Raw genomic sequence first — 20,463 nt, 5'->3', positions numbered from 1 at the left:
AATGACCCTCTTGTGGACTGAACTGATCTCTCCACACATTTTCTCTACCGAGTAGTACTGTATGCTTCAATGTCCGTGTCTACGTACTTCCATTGTGTATTTATGCATGTGGTATATTTTTTCATGTATGGAACATCCGTTTAGAGTGTACACAGAACAATAAAAAGTAACAATAAATCAAAGCCAAATCCTTACACCAAACCTCTATCAATATCTCAGAATGGCTACGTTGCCCTTGGGGCAATAACATGGCTTGCTGATAAGTTCTGTACCAAATCCAGCTGAAAGAATGGCCAACTATCAAGTCTGTTAGTTGATCCTTCTAGTAGTCTAGAAGATCTAGGGCAGAAGGCCCACGGAGGTTGCCCAAGTCTCACAGCATCCTGACCCAGAAACAACAAAAAAAAAAATCACTGTTCCTTCGTTGTCATTGGGTCAAAATCTTGAGACTCCCAACCTAACAGGCAATGGGTGGACGTATACAAGGACTGCAGCAATTCAAGGTGCCTCAGACATTCCATGGATGAATAACTATGGCTCTGGCTCCCAATCACCATCCACTAATTTTTGCTGGAAAGTGCGTTTACGCGAATGTCAGACATTAATCAGGTTTTAATAACGGCCACCTCTCTGGCCAAACAAACAAAAGTCTACTAACATTCACTCGAGCAGATCTACAATGAGGAACGGTCACTCGAGGGAGATATCAACGGTAGATGGGATCATGGGAGTTATTTACAATGCAGTGCAAACACATTCCTCGGCTTGGGTGGAATACATGTCAGACATCGCATTACTTTAAACGAGCAAGTTGCCTGCTATGGTTCTGTTTGAATCAGCATCAAAACAGATGGCAAAAGAAGAAACATTGCTGAAACATTTCATGGAATGATTCGACCTCGTATTCCCCTGCACCAAAGCAGATACAAAACCGCCCCAGCACTCACCATCTGCTTTGTAGGTTTAATGCAGAGCAACATTTTAGCACTTTCAGCAGCAATAGCAGAATGGGATAAACAAAAATATGAACTGTCTTTTTATGGTTTGTCACCGCTTAAATCGCAATTACTGCCCTTTGCAATTACAGGGAGTGAAATCAACAGCCATTCCCACTTTGAATGGGTAAAAATAAGATGCCGCAAGTACAGGGCAAATCAAGCCCCTTTGGCAGAAGGGCGCACTGAACTTGACTTTAGATAGATCTACTGAGCAGGCTTGACGATGCCCATCCTTCCGGCTGGCTAAGGCTCGGAATTTATCAGCAAGACATGTTGTCCACAGGCCGCCCCAAGGGCAACTTGGCCATTTTGAGCAGTATATTCCGATCATTTATAGGACAAGCAGCTTTGCCAAGAAAATGCCTCACACGATCTCAATTTACTGTGCAACAATGCAAAATATATATTTCTTTGCTGAGAATTTTTCAACGCCTGCCCTCCGCTACGAGGTCTTGCTACAGATTCACTGCCACGTGTGACGAGCATCACAAGTCGATGACTGGGCCACTTTCGGAGCAGCGAATGACTGGTAAGTGGTCTCGCAAGTGGAACAATAATCGTTGGAACAGAAATAGTTTAGCTGCAACAGACTTTTTTGAATTAATGAAAAATCTCACCATACAAATAAAAAAAGCAGCAAGACGCAAGACAGAATGCTGGGTTCAAGGTGTGATTCTCAGCACGAGACACTGAATTGATTACTTATTTGGTGGGTGCTAAATTTCCCATGAGAATACTCAAAAGGAGCAGGGAGGTTCTGTGTGTCCTGGTCAACATACCTCCTTTAACCAATACCACAAACCAAACAAGTGGTTATTCACCCCTCTGCCAAACATTAGTGCTCGAAAGCAGCGGGCACATTTACCTACACAATCACTGCTCTCCAAAAATAGTACAACACGTGAAGTCCTGAATGACCTTTCCAACACTTTTTGCAACTCTGAAGTTCAATTTCATTAATAGCACGTATATAGCACTCTACCGAACACTGGGAGGATCAAAGCAATTGGCATCAGTCTATCACAAACTCCAAAGTCACGGCCAAATCCATTGCTCCCAGTCAACCATCTGCAGTTAGGGCAGCACGGTGGCCTAGTGGTTAGCACAACTGCCTCACGGCGCTGAGGTCCCAGGTTCGATCCCGGCTCTGGGTCACTGTCCATGTGGAGTTTGCACATTCTCCCCGTGTGTGGGGGTTTCGCCCCCACAACCCAAAAATGTGCAGGGTAGGTGGATTGGCCACACTAAATTGCCCCTTAATTGGAAAAAATAATTGGGTAATCTAAATTTATAAAATAAAAAAAAAATAAAAAAAAAAAACCATCTGCAGTTGGAACCACACAATTCAAGTGTTGGGCTTGAGTGCGAGATGATCTCCTGACTGCCTCGGCAACATGAACTCAGCCCTGATTCGGCCCATCAGCTACTAAATAGCCACACTATCATCCCCTGTAACTCTAGGCTGAATTATTCCAATGCTCTCCCTCCTTGTTGCCTGCATCAAAACTCACAAGGAGCGCCATTAACCCTCCGTTCACCACATCATGCTGGTTCCTAGTCCAGCAATAAGTCAAATCGTAACATTCTCATCCTGGTTCTCCACAGCTTGCTCTCTTTCTCCTCTCCTTCTCTCTCTCTTTGTCCCTTTGTCAAAGCTAAAAGACAGAGAAGTAGGAGTATTTATACTGTGGAGTGAGAGATGAAAGACGAGTCACAGAAACCAAGGGAAAGAGTGCTAATTCCGTCCCCAGAGAAAACAAAAGGTGTGAAAGGCCAAACAGCAGAGAAACTAACATCAGGGGCTAAACCGTGACAGGTGTAGTTGTCGAGGGAACTACAGAGGGTTCGAGATGTTAGTATAGGCTGAAAAAATGGGAGTCATAGTGGGAGGCTAGCCACGATTTTAATGAATGGTGGACCAGCGTTTACAAGCACTCCTGCTTCGATTCCTTATCTGTACGGTAAGAAGTCTTACAAACACCAGGTTAAAGTCCAACAGGTTTGTTTCAAACACGAGCTTTCGGAGCACTGCTCCTTCTTCAGGTGAATGCAATTTCGGAGCAGTGCTCCGAAAGCTAGCGATTTGAAACAAACCTGTTGGACTTTAACCTGGTGTTGTAAGACTTCGTACTGTGCTCACCCCGGCCAACGCCAGCATCTCCACATCATATACGTTTCTCTGTTCTTTAGATTGCGTGGTGCAAATACAAAATGTCATTACAGTACAGAAACACGCCATTCACCATTTTTGGTTATATGCGTATCTCCCTCCCACCTTGCTGCCAGGAACTCCATCAACATAACCCTTCTAGTCCTTTCTCCCTCAGCTACGCAATTAGTTTACTGTTAAACGCATGCACGAACGAACCAGCTGTCATTCCAGGTACATTCAGCTTCACAAGTCACGGCCGCCCTGGAAAATAAACTCTCTCTGAAGAAATACAAATGAAGGGGAGCGTAGATGGTTTGGTTTTCATCGCTACACCGAACAGCCTGCATCTCTCATTTAATTCTGGGAAATGACTTTGTCACACTCCCCAAAAACCATCTTGATGAGAGCACGGATTGATTTAATAAACATATCCTGGCCTACAACCGAGAGCAAGAAAAAAACCCAGGAAACTACTGAATGAAACTTAATCCATTAAGACTTTGTGGAATGGAATGCAGCAAGTGGGCAAGATTTAAAAAAAACAGAAATTTAGCTCAGAGCTGCTAGCTTTAGAAAGGTAGAACATAGATGCAAGTCTTGAAACAGCTTCAGCGGAAAGCAATCAGATTGCCCCTGTGGGTTTGGCGAACTCGCCCCTTCCCTTACCGTGCACTTGATTAATATTCCGAACACGAGGACAGAATTTCGTCGCCAGCTTCTGCGCGGTTGGAAGCACCTCCGTGTGATGGGCCGTGATGAGGTACGGACAAACTTCTGCAGCTGGTCGCGGTTCATTTGCGACAGCGTCTCGGAGATGGGGAGGCGCAGCTCCACCTGCTGGGCTTTGCGAATTCGGTACAGGGAGAGGGCCACCACGTGGCCACAGTAGAAGATGTCCTTGTTGCCACAGCCACACGTCACCGAGGTAATCTTGCAGCGGTCAAAGCTGATGGCGACTTTGTACGTTTTCTCAGGTTCACCCTGGCTGGCAAGCTCAGTCACAGTTCCACTCAAATGAAATCCTGCGCAAACAAAAAAAAACACATTCAAGAAAACTTTTAACACGTGGGTTAGCCCTGCACGGCGCTGAGGTCCCAGGTTCAATCCCGGTTCTGGGTCACTGTCCGTGTGGAGTTTGCACATTCTCCCCATGTTTGCGTGGGTTTCGCCCCACAACCCAAAAAGATGTGCAGGGTAGGTGGATTGGCCACGCTAAATTGCCCCTTAATTGGAATAAATGAATTGGGTACTCTAAATTTATATTTAAAAAAAAAGAATACTTTTAACACTAATCTGCACCCACTGAAAAGTTCAAGTCCAGTTCCTAGAACTAAAAGCAGAATTCAAGAGCAGTAGACTGTACAAAACTGAAGGTTCAGGGTTTTAACCCCACGGAGCTCCTTAGTTCAGACAATTGTTGCAACACCCCTATTGTGAAGGGGTTAAGGTGAGGAGTTAAGGATATCCAACAACTTCAAAGCGCACATGAAAATAGGATACAAGGGCAGGAACTTGGCCAGATTGTGTGTTGTGCAACCCCCCCCCCCGGGGCCGGGTCCCCTGTGGTTAAATAGCATGCCAAGCACCAAGAGAGGTTTAGACTTGGCTTGAGCCCAGCCCAACTAGACAAAGTCCTCCCTTCTTCCCTAGTTTGGAGAGAAAAGGATTTGGAGGCAAAGCTCATGGGAACACAGCACAGAAGTGCCCACAATTTGGGAAGAGTCCTGTCACTTTTTATAATGATTCTATTTAATTCAAGAGGTTGGGAGACCACATCTTGGAGCATGTGTTCTGAAACCAAGCACTTGTATTCCTGCAACAGACTGGGGCATAAACAAAAAAAAAGTGTTTACACATACACGTCATTAAATGGTTTCAAGAGGGAGATAGATATATTTCTGATTTTAAAAATGGGTTAAAGGGATATGGACAACAGGTGGAGAGGTGGATTTGAGACCAGGAAGAGATCAGCCATGATCTGATTGAATGGCAGAGCAGGCTCGAAGGGCTGAATTGCTCCTAATTCCTAGCTCCGATGTTCACGACCGGCAAGCTAAGGACTAGGAGACTGGATTGGAAACTTGAGGAGCCTCGATCTCCTGGAATGAAAGGAAATAAAGTCACAAAATGCCCTGAAGAACAGACGATTACAAACCTGAAAGATTCATCATTTCACCTAAGAAACAAATGGTGGTGTTGAGGGCCAGGGGCATAATCTTTATTATTGTCACAGGTAGCTCACATTAACACTGCATGAAGTTACTGTTAAAAGCCCCGAGTCGCCACATTCCAGCACCTCTTTGGGTACACAGAGGGGGAATTCGGAATGTCCAATTCACCTAACAAGCACGTCTTTCACGATTTGTGGAGGAAACCGGAGCACCTGGAGGAAACCCACGCAGACACGGGGACAACGTGCAGGCTCCGCACAGTGTCCCAAGCCCGGAATTGATCCTGGGACTGTGAAGCAAGTGCTAACCACAGACGTTTGGGAAAGTACTCCAGTAGCTTCAAATCCTCGTCTCTCTTTAGGACAGCACGGTAGCACAAGTGATTAGCGCTGTGGCTTCACAGCGCCAGGGTCCCCAGGTTCAATTCCCCGCTGGGTCACTGTCTGTGCGGAGTCTACACGTCCTCCCCGTTTCTGCGTCGGTTTCCTCCGGGTGCTCCGGTTTCCTCCCACAGACCAAAGACGTGCAGGTTAGTTGGATTGGCCATGATAAATTGCCCTTAGTGACCAAAAGGTTAGGAGGCGTTATTGGGTTACGTGGATAGGGTGGAAGTGAGGGCTTAAGTGGGTCGGTGCAGACGTGATGGGCCGAATGGCCTCCTTCTACACTATATTCTATGCTCTCGCGCTCTCCTCCCCCCCCCCAAACAAACGCGGACAAGGATGTCTCGGCTGATTTCTGCGAATCCTACAGTTCAAAATATTTTGCACATGGCAGACAAACTACATTAAGAAAAGGAAACTTGAAAACTACGATATCTTAGCAGCAAAGCCACCAACCAGTCGGTCAACAGGACTCGTGGCTCGACCAGCTTCACACTGCAATCTGGAGCAAATGTTAAAGCCAGCCATTGGGAAACTGCAAAGCAAATGAGGCACTCAGGACACACTGTGTAAACTAAACTCATCTTGGATTAAAAATATAAATGGTTTTTAAAAAAAAAAAGAAGAGGCCTTGCTGCAACTTCATTTGAACTGACTCCCAGATATACAGTCGAAAAAACACAACCACAAGCAAGGCTCAACTCCTTCCCATCTCAAGTTGGGCACATGCATGTGAGTGAAGTGCCTCTGGATTGATTCCAAGGTCCATAAAACCTCACCTATCAAATGAAAAGCACCGTATCGCAATCTCTATTTTAGAAGACAAAACAGCCTAAGCAAAAACAAAGCTTGCAGCTATTTTCAGAAAGACTTACTTCTCCGTTAAAAAAAAAAATGGTGTAAAACGTTGGTGCACATTTCAACATACACAGTCATGGTGGCATCAGAAAGCAGCGCCATATCCAGCTCAGGCTAAATGACCTTAAGAATTAACGGTGGCGCCGTGATGGAACCGCTGCCCCTCAAGATGACTTTCACACCAATAACTGGGGAAAGGGAATGAAGGGGAGGGGGGGGAATAAAAGCCATTTTCACAAATGCCTCCCTCGTTGAGAAGGTAATTGATGCTCTCAGCTGTGATGCTCACGGTACCACATCACACCTCCATCATCCTAATTCCCCAGGAGGAACAAGCCCGTCCCCAGGCTCTGCTGGAAGCTCATCTTTCCTTAATTAGTTTTAATAAATGAATCAATGGCAGACAGATGACACTGGCCCTTAGTTTACTGGACGTCTATTGAGCTGCACTGACTGCAGTAAGAGGGGAGGGAGGGGAGGAGTTTCAGTCTCCCCAGGGTGCAATCAATCAGCTGTCTCAACTCTGTCCAAAGGCCAAAAAAAAAGGTACAAAGCAGCATTCAATCGCCCTCAGCAATTGCCAGCAGACAATTATGGATAAACGTGCGCAACTGTACCCAGGACACAAAAGCTTCAAAATTCAACACCAACATTCACTTCCTAGATATCAGGAAAATAAACACCCAACTTGCTCTAATGGAGAGAAAAAAAAGTTTTCAAAAAACTTCACAACTTGACCTCAAGCTGTTCCAATCAAGTTCAGAAACAGTGGTCAAAACTCCCATGTTTCTTTGCGAATAGTTACCAGTAATGAGCTTCAATTACCATGGAAGTTCAAATTAACGCAATGCATCAATGGTTAACACCTTGCCAGCAATTGTTATGCTTCTATCAGTCATACTTTGTTCAAAGAATTTCATATAAATGAGGCTTTGCTGTGAATGCTTCACTCTGATGCAGTCAGCTAATTTTATACCATTAACAGTAAATGTTGCATTCACAGCTACTTAAATTGCATAGTACTATAATTGTGTTCAGCACTCGGTCATCACACACCCACGTCCTTCCCCCTGAATGTTGTACAGGAGCTAACTTGCCATCGGTGAAATTCATTCCATCCACCCTCTCTCCTTCCCCCCCCCCCCCCCCCCCCCACCTCCTCTCCCTATAATGCTAATTGTAATCTTTTCAAAGTTTCATTTGCAACCCAATAGAATCTAATTGCATTCTGCTCACAATTCAACCATCTCATTCAAGGTTTTTCAACCTGGAGCTCAGATTTCTATTTGAGGACAGTGTCCTTTCACAACATTGTGTTAAGGAGAACTGCTCCCCTCGAGATGATTTTCCCCATCTTTCAGAAAGCATGCTGTGAAGTATCACTACTTGTCAGCAGATGAATTGGCCTTTAGATAGCATCATTCCTGACCACAAGACATCCTTAGAGTGCTTTACAAGCAGTCAAAGCATTTCTGCTGTTAACTGTTGTAATGTAGACACTCAATGGAGGGAAACCCATTTTGCACAGTACCCGCAATGTGATAGATGACCAGACAATCTGTTTATGGTAGTTGAGATTGATCTTCCCCAAGATACTAGGAGAACTCCGCCTGCTGTTCCTCCACTGTTAGAAATCCCTTTACCGGGCAGCGCAGTGGTTAGCACTGCTGCCTCACGCTGCTGAGGATCCCGGGTTCAATCCCGGCCTTGTCTGTGTGGAGATTGCACGTTCTCCCAGTGTTTGCGAGGGTCTCTTCTCTCTCTTCCCCCCCCACACACAACGCAAAAGATGTGCAGGCTAGGTGGATTAGCCATGGGGAACAAATTGGGTACTCTAAATTTATTTTAGAGAGTTGAAGAGAGGCAGAGTCATACAAGAAGCAGCATCTCAACGCACTTCAGTTTGTGGACAGTAGGCAGTGAGGGGACGAGTAAATTGGCACTCTTTTTAGATGGAGCAAGGAGTTGCATACAGATTATAGGAGGGAGCCACTGTCATATTTGCTAGGAGTGTTATACTCTGAGAAAATCTAGTGGGGTGGCACAGTGGTTAGCACTGCTGCTCCACAGCATCAGGGACCCCCCGGTTTGATTCCTGGCCTGGGTCACTGTCTGCGCAGAGTCTGCACGTTCTCCCCGTGTCTGTGTGGGTTTCCTCCAGGCGCTTCAGTTTCCTCCCACAAGTCCCAAAAGACACGTTCGTTGGATGAATTGGACATTCTGAACTTTCCCTCTGTGTACCCGAACAGGCGTCGGAATGTGGCGACCAGGGGATTTTCACAGTAACTTCATTGCAGTGTTAATGTAAGCCTACTTGTGACATTAATAAAGGTTGTTATAATGTGTTTTTTTTTTCATTTGGCTTCCATCAACTGCATGAGACCAGCCCTTGGGTGTAAACATGCAGGGTAAGATTAATATTAAACGGAGACCCAGAAGGAGACGACCCAAAAAAGAAACATGCCCTCAGATTTCGGAATATGCTTTGCCAATCAACAACAGAATGGAGCCCGGCGAGATGTCAGAAAGAGCCTTCCTCCCACTCCCAACTTGTTTAGGATGGCACAACTGGTATTCAGGTAAGTTTCTAGAATCACTTAACCCACTGAACATCGAGCGGCAGGAGGCTATTCAACTGTGAATAATAATGAAAGCATGGTCATCCGTTTCTTCGCTTAACAATGCACTCACATGACTTCCCAGCTCCGGTTAGTGGACCATTAAGTGGAGGAACCCCTCCCTCCACTAACACAGCAATTATCGGACCACCCAACTCAGCACATATCAATCAATCAGAGGCCTTCCCAAGCCAGTTCTCACAGGGAACCAATGGAGGGCAGTACAGGAGCTAGCACTGGATCTGTCACTTTGCACGGTGTTTAGCAGCCAAGCAAAAATCTTGTCAAGATCTATTGCTCAGCGAGAAGAAAAAATATTAACTTAATCCATTAGCAGAAGGAGGTTAACCACGCTAACCCATGTTTACTATTGTTGGCTAGCAGAGAGCCAAGCTGCATGAATCGCAGTCATCACACATTCATCAAGAGGAACCCAAGAATACTGTAGCATCGTGAAAGACTGGATTAGTTAGCACATCCCCACTGCATGTCCTTGCATGTAGTCGTGATCTCTGAGGAACTTGAGCAGTCCAAATTGCTCCCCAAGGAGCCATAACAGTCTTTAGAACAAAAAGGCATGTCATTGTTGCGAGCCATATGAAATGACATCCTCTACTCTCTGGAGAAAAGCATTTTTTCCCCCCTCTCCTCGGCCGGAGTTGGGATTTCTTTGTTGGGATTTACTGGAGCTCAACACCTCAGCGTGTGTTTGATCAATCAAATGACATCAAACTTTTATAAGACCAGACAGCACAATGACTTTCTCCCCCTCTCTCTCTTCCCCCCCCCCCCCCCCCCCCCCCAACACAATCTCAAAAGGGAAATAAACAGTGCCAACACAGTTCAGGCACAAAGACGAAACATGGGAGAGCTCCGGTCGTAGTAACTGAAAATTCTTCGACAACTGCTCATTGAAAGTAGAGACCGACTGCATACAAGAACTCAAAATATCTCCATTTGAGAGTCACTGGCCTTTTTTTTAAATTTCAAAATAGATCGGCTGTAACTGCTGAGACACGATGATGTTTGCAGCCTGCAATGTATTCTCGGGAGTGCAGAACGTTTGGCAGGAGAGGAGGCAGCTTCAGCGAGGGGCGAGAACCAACATGGCGATGACCACCAATGGCTCAGCTTCCCAATACAAGCAGCCCGGCTTACCCACCTGGCTACCAAAGCTCTGGGATGCAGAGAACCACCGCACAGCACGCAGGACACCCCCCCCCCCCCCCCCCCCCCCCAAGAGACAAACCTTCAGCACCCAGATCAAGGTGACAAGGAGTTTGCGCTTCCCCTTCACTGAAGGAGAATAAAATATGGTGGTTAATCAGGTGCAGCAGGAAGGATTTTTGTCTGTTACACAAAGCCATTTAATGGGCCCAAACAAGTGGAGCATCACATTTCAATTAAATCCATGATTGGGTTAGTGTTTTCTGCGATTCTGAATAACAGGCACACATATGCACGCACACAGCGTCAGCCATTAACTGAACGCATGGTAACGCCATTGCAAGTCCCCAATACGCTTTCAGGAAGCAACTAAATCAGACGACAAAATAAAAATCCCAGTAAAACAATCGAGGAAGATTAGAAAGGTCACAAGGTCAATCCCTAATCTAGTGCGCCTCGGCTGACCTTCGTCGTTGGCAACGGATCTCGAATTGAGGTCTCAGAAGGGAAACCAGAAATGAAAAACAGTGACGCACTACATGGTGTCAAGTAACGCCCCAAAAAAATGAGAAGAGATTTGCTGTAAAACAGCCACGTGCATCGCAGTGTTGCCATCATTCAGGGAACCATACTCAAAGTAATGGATCAACACCGTCACTGGAGGTCAATGGCGTGTTTTTATTTTTTTTTTAAAACAAGGGTGCAAAATAGCTGCTACGATCAGCTGCCTAACCGGAGTATCAGAAACTAGCTCAAGTTAGCTGTGAAATGGCTGCCGAGCATACCCTATAAAAATTAAATGTCTGCCTCCAGCTCCCAGACCGGTTTCCTTTGCTCTCATGCGCAAATTAATACAGCAAGCAACATCTTTGAAACTGCTTTCATTTTCCAAACTTGAAACGGCCTGCGAGCTCTTTCATATCTGCTCCATGCCAAGGCAGTAAAAGACACATGCTCAACTGGCGAGAGAGGAGCTTTCTCAACGTACCTGTTTATTATAACAAAAGGGGGGGGGGGGGGGGGGGGGGGGGGGGGGGGGGGGGGGGGGAGAGAGAGAGAGAGAGAAACAGAGGAGTTCACCTCCTTTGGGAATTTTCTTCTGCTGCTGCGCTCGCTTTGCTGATTGCTCACCTGCCATCTGAAAGGGTTGGCAGTGGATCACTGAAGTCAGGAGCCGTACAATTTTCTTGAAAGAACAGAATTTTCAAAGCTTATTTCTAGGTCTGTTTTAATTGCAGTCCTGCCTGCCCCCCAGCGGGCATTCAAAACGTCTGATTCGAGCTCCTCTCTCGACTGCACCAGACTGACCGAATCTTTCAAGCTGGATAGATAGCAACTCTGGCTATTCAGCCGGGGAGCCATCGACATTAAGTCTGCCTTCACCAGATACCCACCCTCCAAAGCTTCCCAGCAGGAGTGAGCGGATGGTGGCCAGGCGGAGGTGATTTTTCTGCAGCACGGGAACAAGGCCAATTTTAATGTCCATACCATTGGATGTGTTGAAAATACATCTAATGCAGCTAGGGAAAAAAAAGTTAACACCACCTTGGGGGGAGGGGGGGGTTGGAATACCCTGCCTCAGTAGCAATAATTTGTTATCGACAGATGCAGCCCCGCCTTTCTCTCATCCGCTTTCACATCCATTAAACCCGTTTGCTCTCCATAAGAGATGGAGGCTAGCTCAGAACTGACAACCTTAAACCTTTGGGGAAGAGTAGGGAGAGAAAACAAAAGGGAAAAATACCTCATTACCAGCACTCAGCAAAAACTACTTGGGAACCACCAATAGAACATCGACAAAACAGAACTCTCAGCGCCAAGTACAGCTTCAAAGCGAATCTTTCTGCCTCTGACCAGAGTAGAAATTACAAACACTAACACTGGGAATTAAAAATTTCCAAGTAGGTCTTGCGCTTTTGGAAACAAGCAGCTGGGATCTGTTTAGCTGCGCTGGCTGTGATATTTTAATTGTATTCATCTAGATCAATAAAGCCACTATTGTCCATTAAAAAATTTGGAGCCATGAGCAGTCAGCAAGCTAGTAAATTTTCGTGTGCGTGTATTGTCAGAGAAATGCTCCCATCTCTCCATCTGGCTGGCTTTAATTTCCTCCTTTTCAATTGGCTACAGCAGCTTGTCGGTTGCCTGCTCAGAACAGGAAACAGAGGTATCAGCTGATGACCTTCCAAAATGCTAATTCTGTCTCCATATGGCTACGCATTAATAGTTATCACACAGTGATATGTACACCAGGGGGTGGGGGCTCAAATTGAAACCACATACATGCGCCCCGGCATCCAAATCGTCCCCCCCACCATCTGAAAAGAACACATGCTGCGGAACATTATCCTTCACACAAGTGTGCGACTGTTTCTTGCTCCCAGTGTCTGCCGCAGTCTCTCCCCCCCCCCCCCCCCCCCCCCCCCCCCCCCAGAAATGGCCAATGCTAGGTGTGTGTTTGCAAAGCCAGGGCAAAAGCTCTGCAGTAGCCAGTCAAAGCAGCTGGAAACGTGATAAAGTCCCTTTGATGGCCCCAACTTTTTTTTTAAAGAGCCAAGCGCATGGCCCATGGTGGTGGCTAGTTTTAATCCCATTCTTCGTGGAGCCCAGGCATGCGCTGGCTTGCACAGTGCAATAGCTCAATTCTGACAGCCGTCACCAAACCAACTTCTGTAGCACTTGTGCTCCAAGGCCCTAAGCAGTTCCTGCACTATTCTGGGCTATCTGCTTGCTACAAGTCTCTAAATATTCACTGCTGTAGCATACATTCTGTAACACTCCCTGTAGTAGCTGTGTTTGCAGCACTTAAATCACAAACAACACATTCAAGTGTTAAAAATAACAGGTCACCCCCAAGATGAATAAAAAATGTCCCGGGGGGGGGGGCAGTAAATTTTAACGAGCCTTCGTGTATTTTAGAGGAGCGCGCAAATTAAAGGAACATTTTGGCAACTTGAGTCAAGTTGAAAAAATTAAATTGAAAACAAGTACTCTTGCACAGTCCTGCTGCTGTATGATGTAGAATTTAAAATCAGCAGCTCAATTCATAAGTATTGCCCACAGCGACATTCAAACAGTATGGGAGCTGGAAACCTATCAATGTAAACTCCATTCAGTTTTAATCCACAGCGTAACTATTTTCAGTTTGTTTTCTAGATCCCAGGGTCTCTATTCAGATCAGATCAAATCAACATTCTCAGGGCAATTTTATTTAAACGACATCAAACAACGTGCAAAGGACAAGCAACGTGCAAGAATGGATGGCTTGCACCTAAAAACTGGATGAGACTTAATTGGAGTTCGCCCCTAACAAGTGGCAAACAGCCAATTGTTAGATTTTTAGGAACCCGATTCCAACCCCCCCTTTCCAAAGATAGTGTCCAATGCAGCTCATATGGGACATGGTGACAATGGCGAAAACGGTGGCACCAAATGGCTTTTTCTTTTTTTTTTAATGTGAACTACTACAGAGTGAAGAATACTATTCCACTTAAAAAGGCAGGAGCAACACCTCTCTGCAAAATGGGTTGACCTGGAAGGTTTAAGAACCAAGATGGGTTTTGATGGAGTAGATGCAAGATGGAATATTCCCACTTGTGGGGAATAAGTCAATGTCAGGTGGCAACCAACAAATCTGATGGATAAATGCTCCTGAATTTCCTCGCGTGGTTACAAGACAGGAGTTGTGGAGGTGAATATTCTCGATGAGGGAAAGTGAAACACTCATACGAAAGAAGGGAATAAAGGATTATGCTGATAGGGTGAGGTGTGGAACCTCAAAAGCTGCCGTGGTCTGGTTGGGCCAGTTGGCCTGTTTGCATCATATATTCAATGCAAGTTCAAATATTTAGTCCTTGTGGCACAAGCCCACCGATCTCTGCCAACCGTTAAATAAATTTGGCTTGCCCACTCTAGCTAAGGAAGGTAGCCTTTTTTATTAAAAACAAAAATTAGATCTTCAGAAAATACAGCACAGGTACATCCACCTTCACAAAACCTTGGGTTACAAAACAAGGTACCTGGAACTACAAAATATAACTTGGGTGTATAATGGGTCCCACCTGAAGCATTAACCCGTCTGTCAAGTGTAAACTAGCCTGCTGTGCACAACCAACTGCAGATTTTCCTTTTCTTCATCTCTTCAAGCTTTCTTTCCACCTCTGGGTATCAGTTGTAGCTCAGTTGGCATCACCCACGCCTCTGATTAGGGTCATGACTTCAAGTTTCATTCCAGACATTAAGCACAGGAGTCTATGCCATCGCTCCAGTGCAGTAGCGAGGGAAAGCTGCATCATTGGGAGGGTTCAGAAAAGACATGAAAAAGGGGAAGACTGAACAGACCAGTGATCACATTGATGTTCGTGGGACCCTGCTGTGTAAATCTAGCACATTTCCTACATTACAGCTGATGAATAAATCACTGCGTAAATTGTTGAGACATCTGGAGATTGTGAAAGACGCGATATACACTAAATTTGAATTGTTGGTCCTCCATCAGATGGTCCCAAACCAGTTGGATGTCAATTAAATGTCAAAGCTCTTTGGTCCCGCGACAGTCATCATGAATGACTGCTGACAACTAAACCACCATCAGCTTCAGCTTCATGGATATCCCTACCTACCTATAATGGTACAGCCTACAAGCAAGTGCAAGGACAAAGCATTTTCAACCATTGCTTTATCGATTATCCATCTTAGCCCCCTTCAAAGTCCCCAGCATCACAGAAGCCAGTTGTCACCCAATTTGATCCCCTCGGGATAAAGAAATGTCCAAGCACAGCAGAAACAGCAAACGATTAAGCGCCTGGGCAATCTCTCAGCTACAATGTATGCCGTAGCTAGCTGCACTTTAGCCAAGATATTCCAGCACAGCTACAACACAGGCAAAGTGGAAAATTGCCCAATTATGTCACGTCCAGTAAAAGCAGGACAAATCCAATCGCCACCCCATTAGCAAACTCTCCAGGGCAACAGCAAAGTGATGGATATCGGCGGTGCTATTAAACTGCACTTTAGCAAACATTCTGTTTGTTTTTATTAGGATCACCTAGATCCAGATTTGATCCAAAGTTTGAACTCCAGGAGACGAGGAGAGAGTGACAACCTTGGATAGCATTTGACCAAATGTGGTCTCAAGAAGTCCAAGCAAACTTGAATTCAATGGGGAAAATTCAGAAACAGTCCAATGGTTGAATCATGCTGAGCACAAAGGAAAATGATTGCACTCGCTGCAGGAATTCCTCAGGGCAGAGTTCTCAAATCTTTCAGCTGCTTCATAAAAGGACCTTCTTTCCAACAGGAAGTCATAAGTTCCATCCACAATTCCTCAGACACTGAAGCAGTCCAGGCTTGCTCTGGTAAGCGGCAAGTAACAAAATTACCGACATGACTATCTTCCCATGACATTCAACAGCATCAAAATCTTACATTAACACTGCAAGGATCGCAACTTAAATATTGTGACTGATCAAGAGTAGGTCAGAGATAGAGACTGTTGGGGCAGCATGGTGGCACAGTGGGTTAGCCCTGATGCCTCACGGCCCCGAGGTCCCAGGTTCGATCCCGGCTCTGGGTCACTGTCCGTGTGGAGTTTGCACATTCTCCCCGTGTCTGCGTGGGTTTCGCCCCCACAACCCAAAGATGTGCAGGCTAGGTGGATTGGCCACGCTAAATTGCCCCTTAATTGGAAAAAAATAATTGGGTACTCTAAATTTATTTTAAAAGAGAGACTGTTGTACAACATGTGTCTTGCCTCCTAACTCCCCAAAGACTTGCCACCACCTACCAGGGCAGGAGCATGATGGAACACTCTACCTGCCTTAGTGAGTGCAGCTCCAACAACACTCGAGAAGCTGGACACCATCCAATCCAAAGCAGCCCACTTGACGAGTGTCCCTATCCACTGCCTCAACCTCCAGCACACAACAACCAATATGCACCATTCACAAGATGCATTACAGCAACTTGCCATGGCTTGTTCAACAGCACAGTCGAAGCCTGCATTTCCTAATGCCTGGAAGGGAAAGGGCAGTAGGTGCAAGGGAGCACGAACAACTTCAAGTTTCACCCAAGTCACAAACCACCCCGATTAGGAATCACCGCCGTTCCTTCAATGTCATGGAGTCACAATCCTCAAACCCCTAGACATATCCCTATGGACAGTTCAAGAAAGCGACTCAAACCCACATTCACAGGCAATTAGGAATGGGCAAATAAAGACAAACCCACCCAGTGATATCCACATCCTATGGAAGAAACCTCTACCACGTGAAACAGGCTTACTGAGCACCTGCTATAAACGGAAGATAGCATTTTATTAGGGTTTATTGTCCAGCTGCTCCATGAATAAAATTCACATCGAATGGGCGAGCAATGCCAACTGCAATTTCATTCAAAATTAAAACTCAAAAGTCATGGCATTTGTTTGTTGAAAACTGTAAAAAGATCTTTTAGTGGGCAGATGAGCAACATGGAAGTCATGCTACACTCAAGCACAAAGATAATCCTGCGGAGGATGTACAAACTGAAGTTATTGAATCAAAACAAACCCTGCACCCGCTCGAAAAGGAGACAGCTTGCTTTGCACTGATCCTATACCTCATAGCCAAAAACCAAAGAAACATTTCTTTTGAAAGTTACACTGCTTACGGCAGTGCCTCACGGCGCCAAGGACCCAGGTTCGACCCTGGGCCACTGTCCGCGTGGAGTTTGCACATTCCCCCCGTGTCTTCGTGGGACTCACCCCCACAACCCAAAAAGATGTGCCGGGTAGGTGGATTGGCCACACTAAATTGCCCCTTAATTAATTGGGGGGGGGGGGAGAGAATGACCTACTCTAAATTTTTCTTTTTAAACGCCACTGCATTTGTCAGAGGCAAAGTGCAATTAGTTACCTGCAGTACTGTCAATGTTAAATGGCCAATCTTCTCACGTACAAGGAGAGAAAGCAGAGTCACTGCACATCTGCTTTATGGTTTAACTGGCTGCACTCATGTAAATACACATGGTGGGATACACGAGTCACACTCCCACGGCCTGGCCAATGCACTTCTTAAGCAGCTACACAGTGCTAGGTGGGACAAGGCTGCGCTGTTATTTTGATTTATTTATTCTTAAAACTGAATTAAGCATGCCAAAGACCGATTGCATTTACATGGAGCACATTGCAACAAATAAAACAAGAGCAGAATGGGTCTGTCGTGTTGCTGCAGAACACCAGAAGGTTAAAACTGATAACGCTTTCGTTGACAGGCTAGTATTTTCACTTCCAAATGAAAAATTTCACTATCAAATGCGCTTGCCTCTTCGATGCAATTTGAATACTGCATTTCATTAACAGTTTTAATTAGTTGTTAGGACTCTTTCAAGATCTGAACAATGGATTTTGGGTGTTACGGGAGGGGGAGATAATTTTAATAGCAAATTCAAACAACATGGCACACAGTCTGTTGCAACTCGATGGCAGCCGAAGCTGGTTTAACCATCAACAGAAATAGCAATGTTTTTCCATTTTTAATTTATTTGTTTAAAAAGCCACACATTACCTTTTGTTCTCTCCAATGCTATTTCATAAGGGAAGGTAGCTGGCCAAATCCGTACCTAGAATTTGAGGGGTTGGGGAGAAAGAACAGTCTATCTGCCATCTGTATGTAATTCCTTACAAAATTTCACCTATCTGAAAGCCTCCTCACAATGCCTTTTGCAAAGCAGGACTCAGCGCTGCCTTGCCTTTAAGCAACTTGGCGAAATTGATTTTAAACCACGATATCGCATTCACTATTCCAAGGCCAGTGAATCTCCCATGGATTCCACAGGGATGAACAGACACTGGGTGCTTTCATGCGGGAAAGGAGAGATTGATGAATCACAGAATTATGTTCACTATAATGGGGAGAATAAAGGCCTTTAAAATTGACTAAAAACAGCTATGTAATCCAGGAATGCACTGCAGTTCCAACAGCTTGATGTGGCGAGGACTAAGCACAGCGAAGCGGTTGAGAATTCCTTTCCACATTACAGATCAGCAAATTTGCTCTGCAAATTTAGACAGGCAGCTTTGGGGTTTTTTTTTTGCAATATGGACGTGACCATACTGTAGTCATCTCTGTGCCATTCTTGCAGAACATTCATTCATACAGATAATACTGAATGAAAGCAAATTCCTGAACATTTTTTCAGGAAAGCAGACACTTGCTTTCTGTTGTGGTACAGCATATGCTTTAAATATGTATAGGACAGGCAAATTACATTCAGCAACTGCAAACTTCTACCTTCTCGCAGACAGAAGCACTTCCTAATTTCATTCCGGAAAAGGTCTGGTTCCAATCTTTAGACCATGTCCAGTAGCCCTAGACTCCAACTAGTGATTCCTATCTGCTCCCCTTAATATCTTCAAAACATGGGTGAGATCACCTCTTAAATCTCCAAAATTCCAGAGAATGCAACCTAATTCTCCTCATAATTTAACCGGAGATCAAGGTCTCACTCTGTCAATGTACACGGCACTCGAAGGGCCAGTTTCCATGCTGTAAACATCTATGACTCTATGACTCATAATACCAAAACGTTGAAAGCGCGAGGTCCTGGGAAACACTGAATGAGACAAGGACAAGATGAATGACCCAGAGTGCGGCGCATCTATGGAATTTGCTACCACAGAAAGTAATGGAGGCCAAAACGTTGTGTAATTTCAAGGAGGAATTAGGTATAGCTCTTGGGGCTAAAAGTGTCAAGAGATGGAAGGGGGGCCAGGGTATCATAATGAATATCTCAAAAGGGTCAAATGGTCTCCCCTCCTGCTTATATTTTCTAAGTAATAATAATAATAAATAATAATCTTTATTGTCACAAGTAGGCTTCCATGAAGGTACCGTGAAAAGCCCCCAGTCGCCATATTCCGGCGCCTGTTAGTGTACACAGAGGGAGAATTCAGAATGTCCAAATTACCTAACAGCACATCTTTCGGGACTTTTTTTAAAAAATAGAATTTTACAATGCAGAAGGAGGGCATTCGGCCCATCGAGTCTGCACCGGCTCTTTTTGAAAGAGCACCCTATCCAAGCCCACACCCCCACCCTATCCCCATAACTCAGTAACCTCACCCAACACTGACGGCAATTTTTGGACACCAAGGGTAATTTAGCACGGCCAATCCACCTAACCTGCACATCTTTGGACTGTGGGAGGAAACCGGAGCACCCGGAGGAAACCCACGCACCACACGGGGAGAACGTGCAGACTCCGCAGAGACAGTGACCCAAGTCGGGAATCGAACCTGGGACCCTGGAGCTGTGAAGCAATTGTGCTATCCACCATGCTGCCATGTGGGAGGAAACTAAAGCACCTAGACGTGTGCAGACAGTGACCCAAGCCAGGAATCGAATCTGGGACCCTGGCACGGTGAAGCAACAGTGCTACCATGCCACCCAGTTATTATCATGGTCAAAAGTGCCAGGCCAGCATTTAAGAAAGGTTGCACGAGTTGCTATTCATCAGATGGGAGATGAGAAACAGGTGGTATTGTGGACATAAATATTCCATGGAACAAAGAGGGACTCCCATTGTCCTGGCCAACATTCTTCCTGGAATTCACAGAAACCAAAAACAAAATTACCTGTGGATGTTAGTTTGCTATTGCTGCATACTCATGCAAGAGAGACTGTAATTCAAAAAGTAATTTGCTGGTCTGTTAGGCCAGAGAAAGGGCTGTGGTATTAATGGAAGTTCAGTCAGAAAGCATTATAGTGTTATAGATTTCTCATATCACTATAGGAGTCACACTTGGAAAGCCACAGAGAGCAATACAGCAGCTAGGTCAACAGATACACAAGTGACCAGGTTTTGCAAGGCTCCTAGTGTCCAATATTTGCCACTGTAGAGTGGTCAGTTCTGAAAATTGAATGTGTACATAAAATGGCAGGTAACCCAGGCCAGCCAAATGTACAAGTACCCTAAGTTTCAGAGCACAATTCTTGAGCCTTGGCTTGAAATTTGCCTGGTTTACATCAAGTTTCTAACCAGGGTGTAGTAAGAATTCACAAGACTAGAAGATTTACTGAGCTTTAACAATTAAATCCTACGAGCAGGCCACTCAAAAAAAAAAAGCACAGGGTGGAT

General features: G+C 45.3%; 1 protein-coding gene across 1 annotated transcript in view; it reads right to left on the bottom strand.

The window, feature by feature from the left end:
- The window catches only part of LOC119957056 (zinc finger SWIM domain-containing protein 4-like), an 85,770-nt gene that overhangs the window by 36,032 nt on the left and 29,275 nt on the right, over positions 1 to 20,463 (bottom strand). Inside the window, 2 exon segments of the mRNA XM_038784676.1 lie at positions 3,817 to 3,915; positions 3,918 to 4,172. Of these exon segments, the coding sequence (XP_038640604.1) occupies positions 3,817 to 3,915; positions 3,918 to 4,172 (354 nt within the window).

The sequence above is a fragment of the Scyliorhinus canicula genome, chromosome 25 (assembly GCF_902713615.1).
Source record: "Scyliorhinus canicula chromosome 25, sScyCan1.1, whole genome shotgun sequence".
In the NCBI taxonomy this organism is placed as follows: domain Eukaryota; kingdom Metazoa; phylum Chordata; class Chondrichthyes; order Carcharhiniformes; family Scyliorhinidae; genus Scyliorhinus; species Scyliorhinus canicula.
The sequence above is the reverse complement of the archived record's forward strand: the minus strand, read 5'-3'. Positions and strand labels throughout refer to the sequence as shown.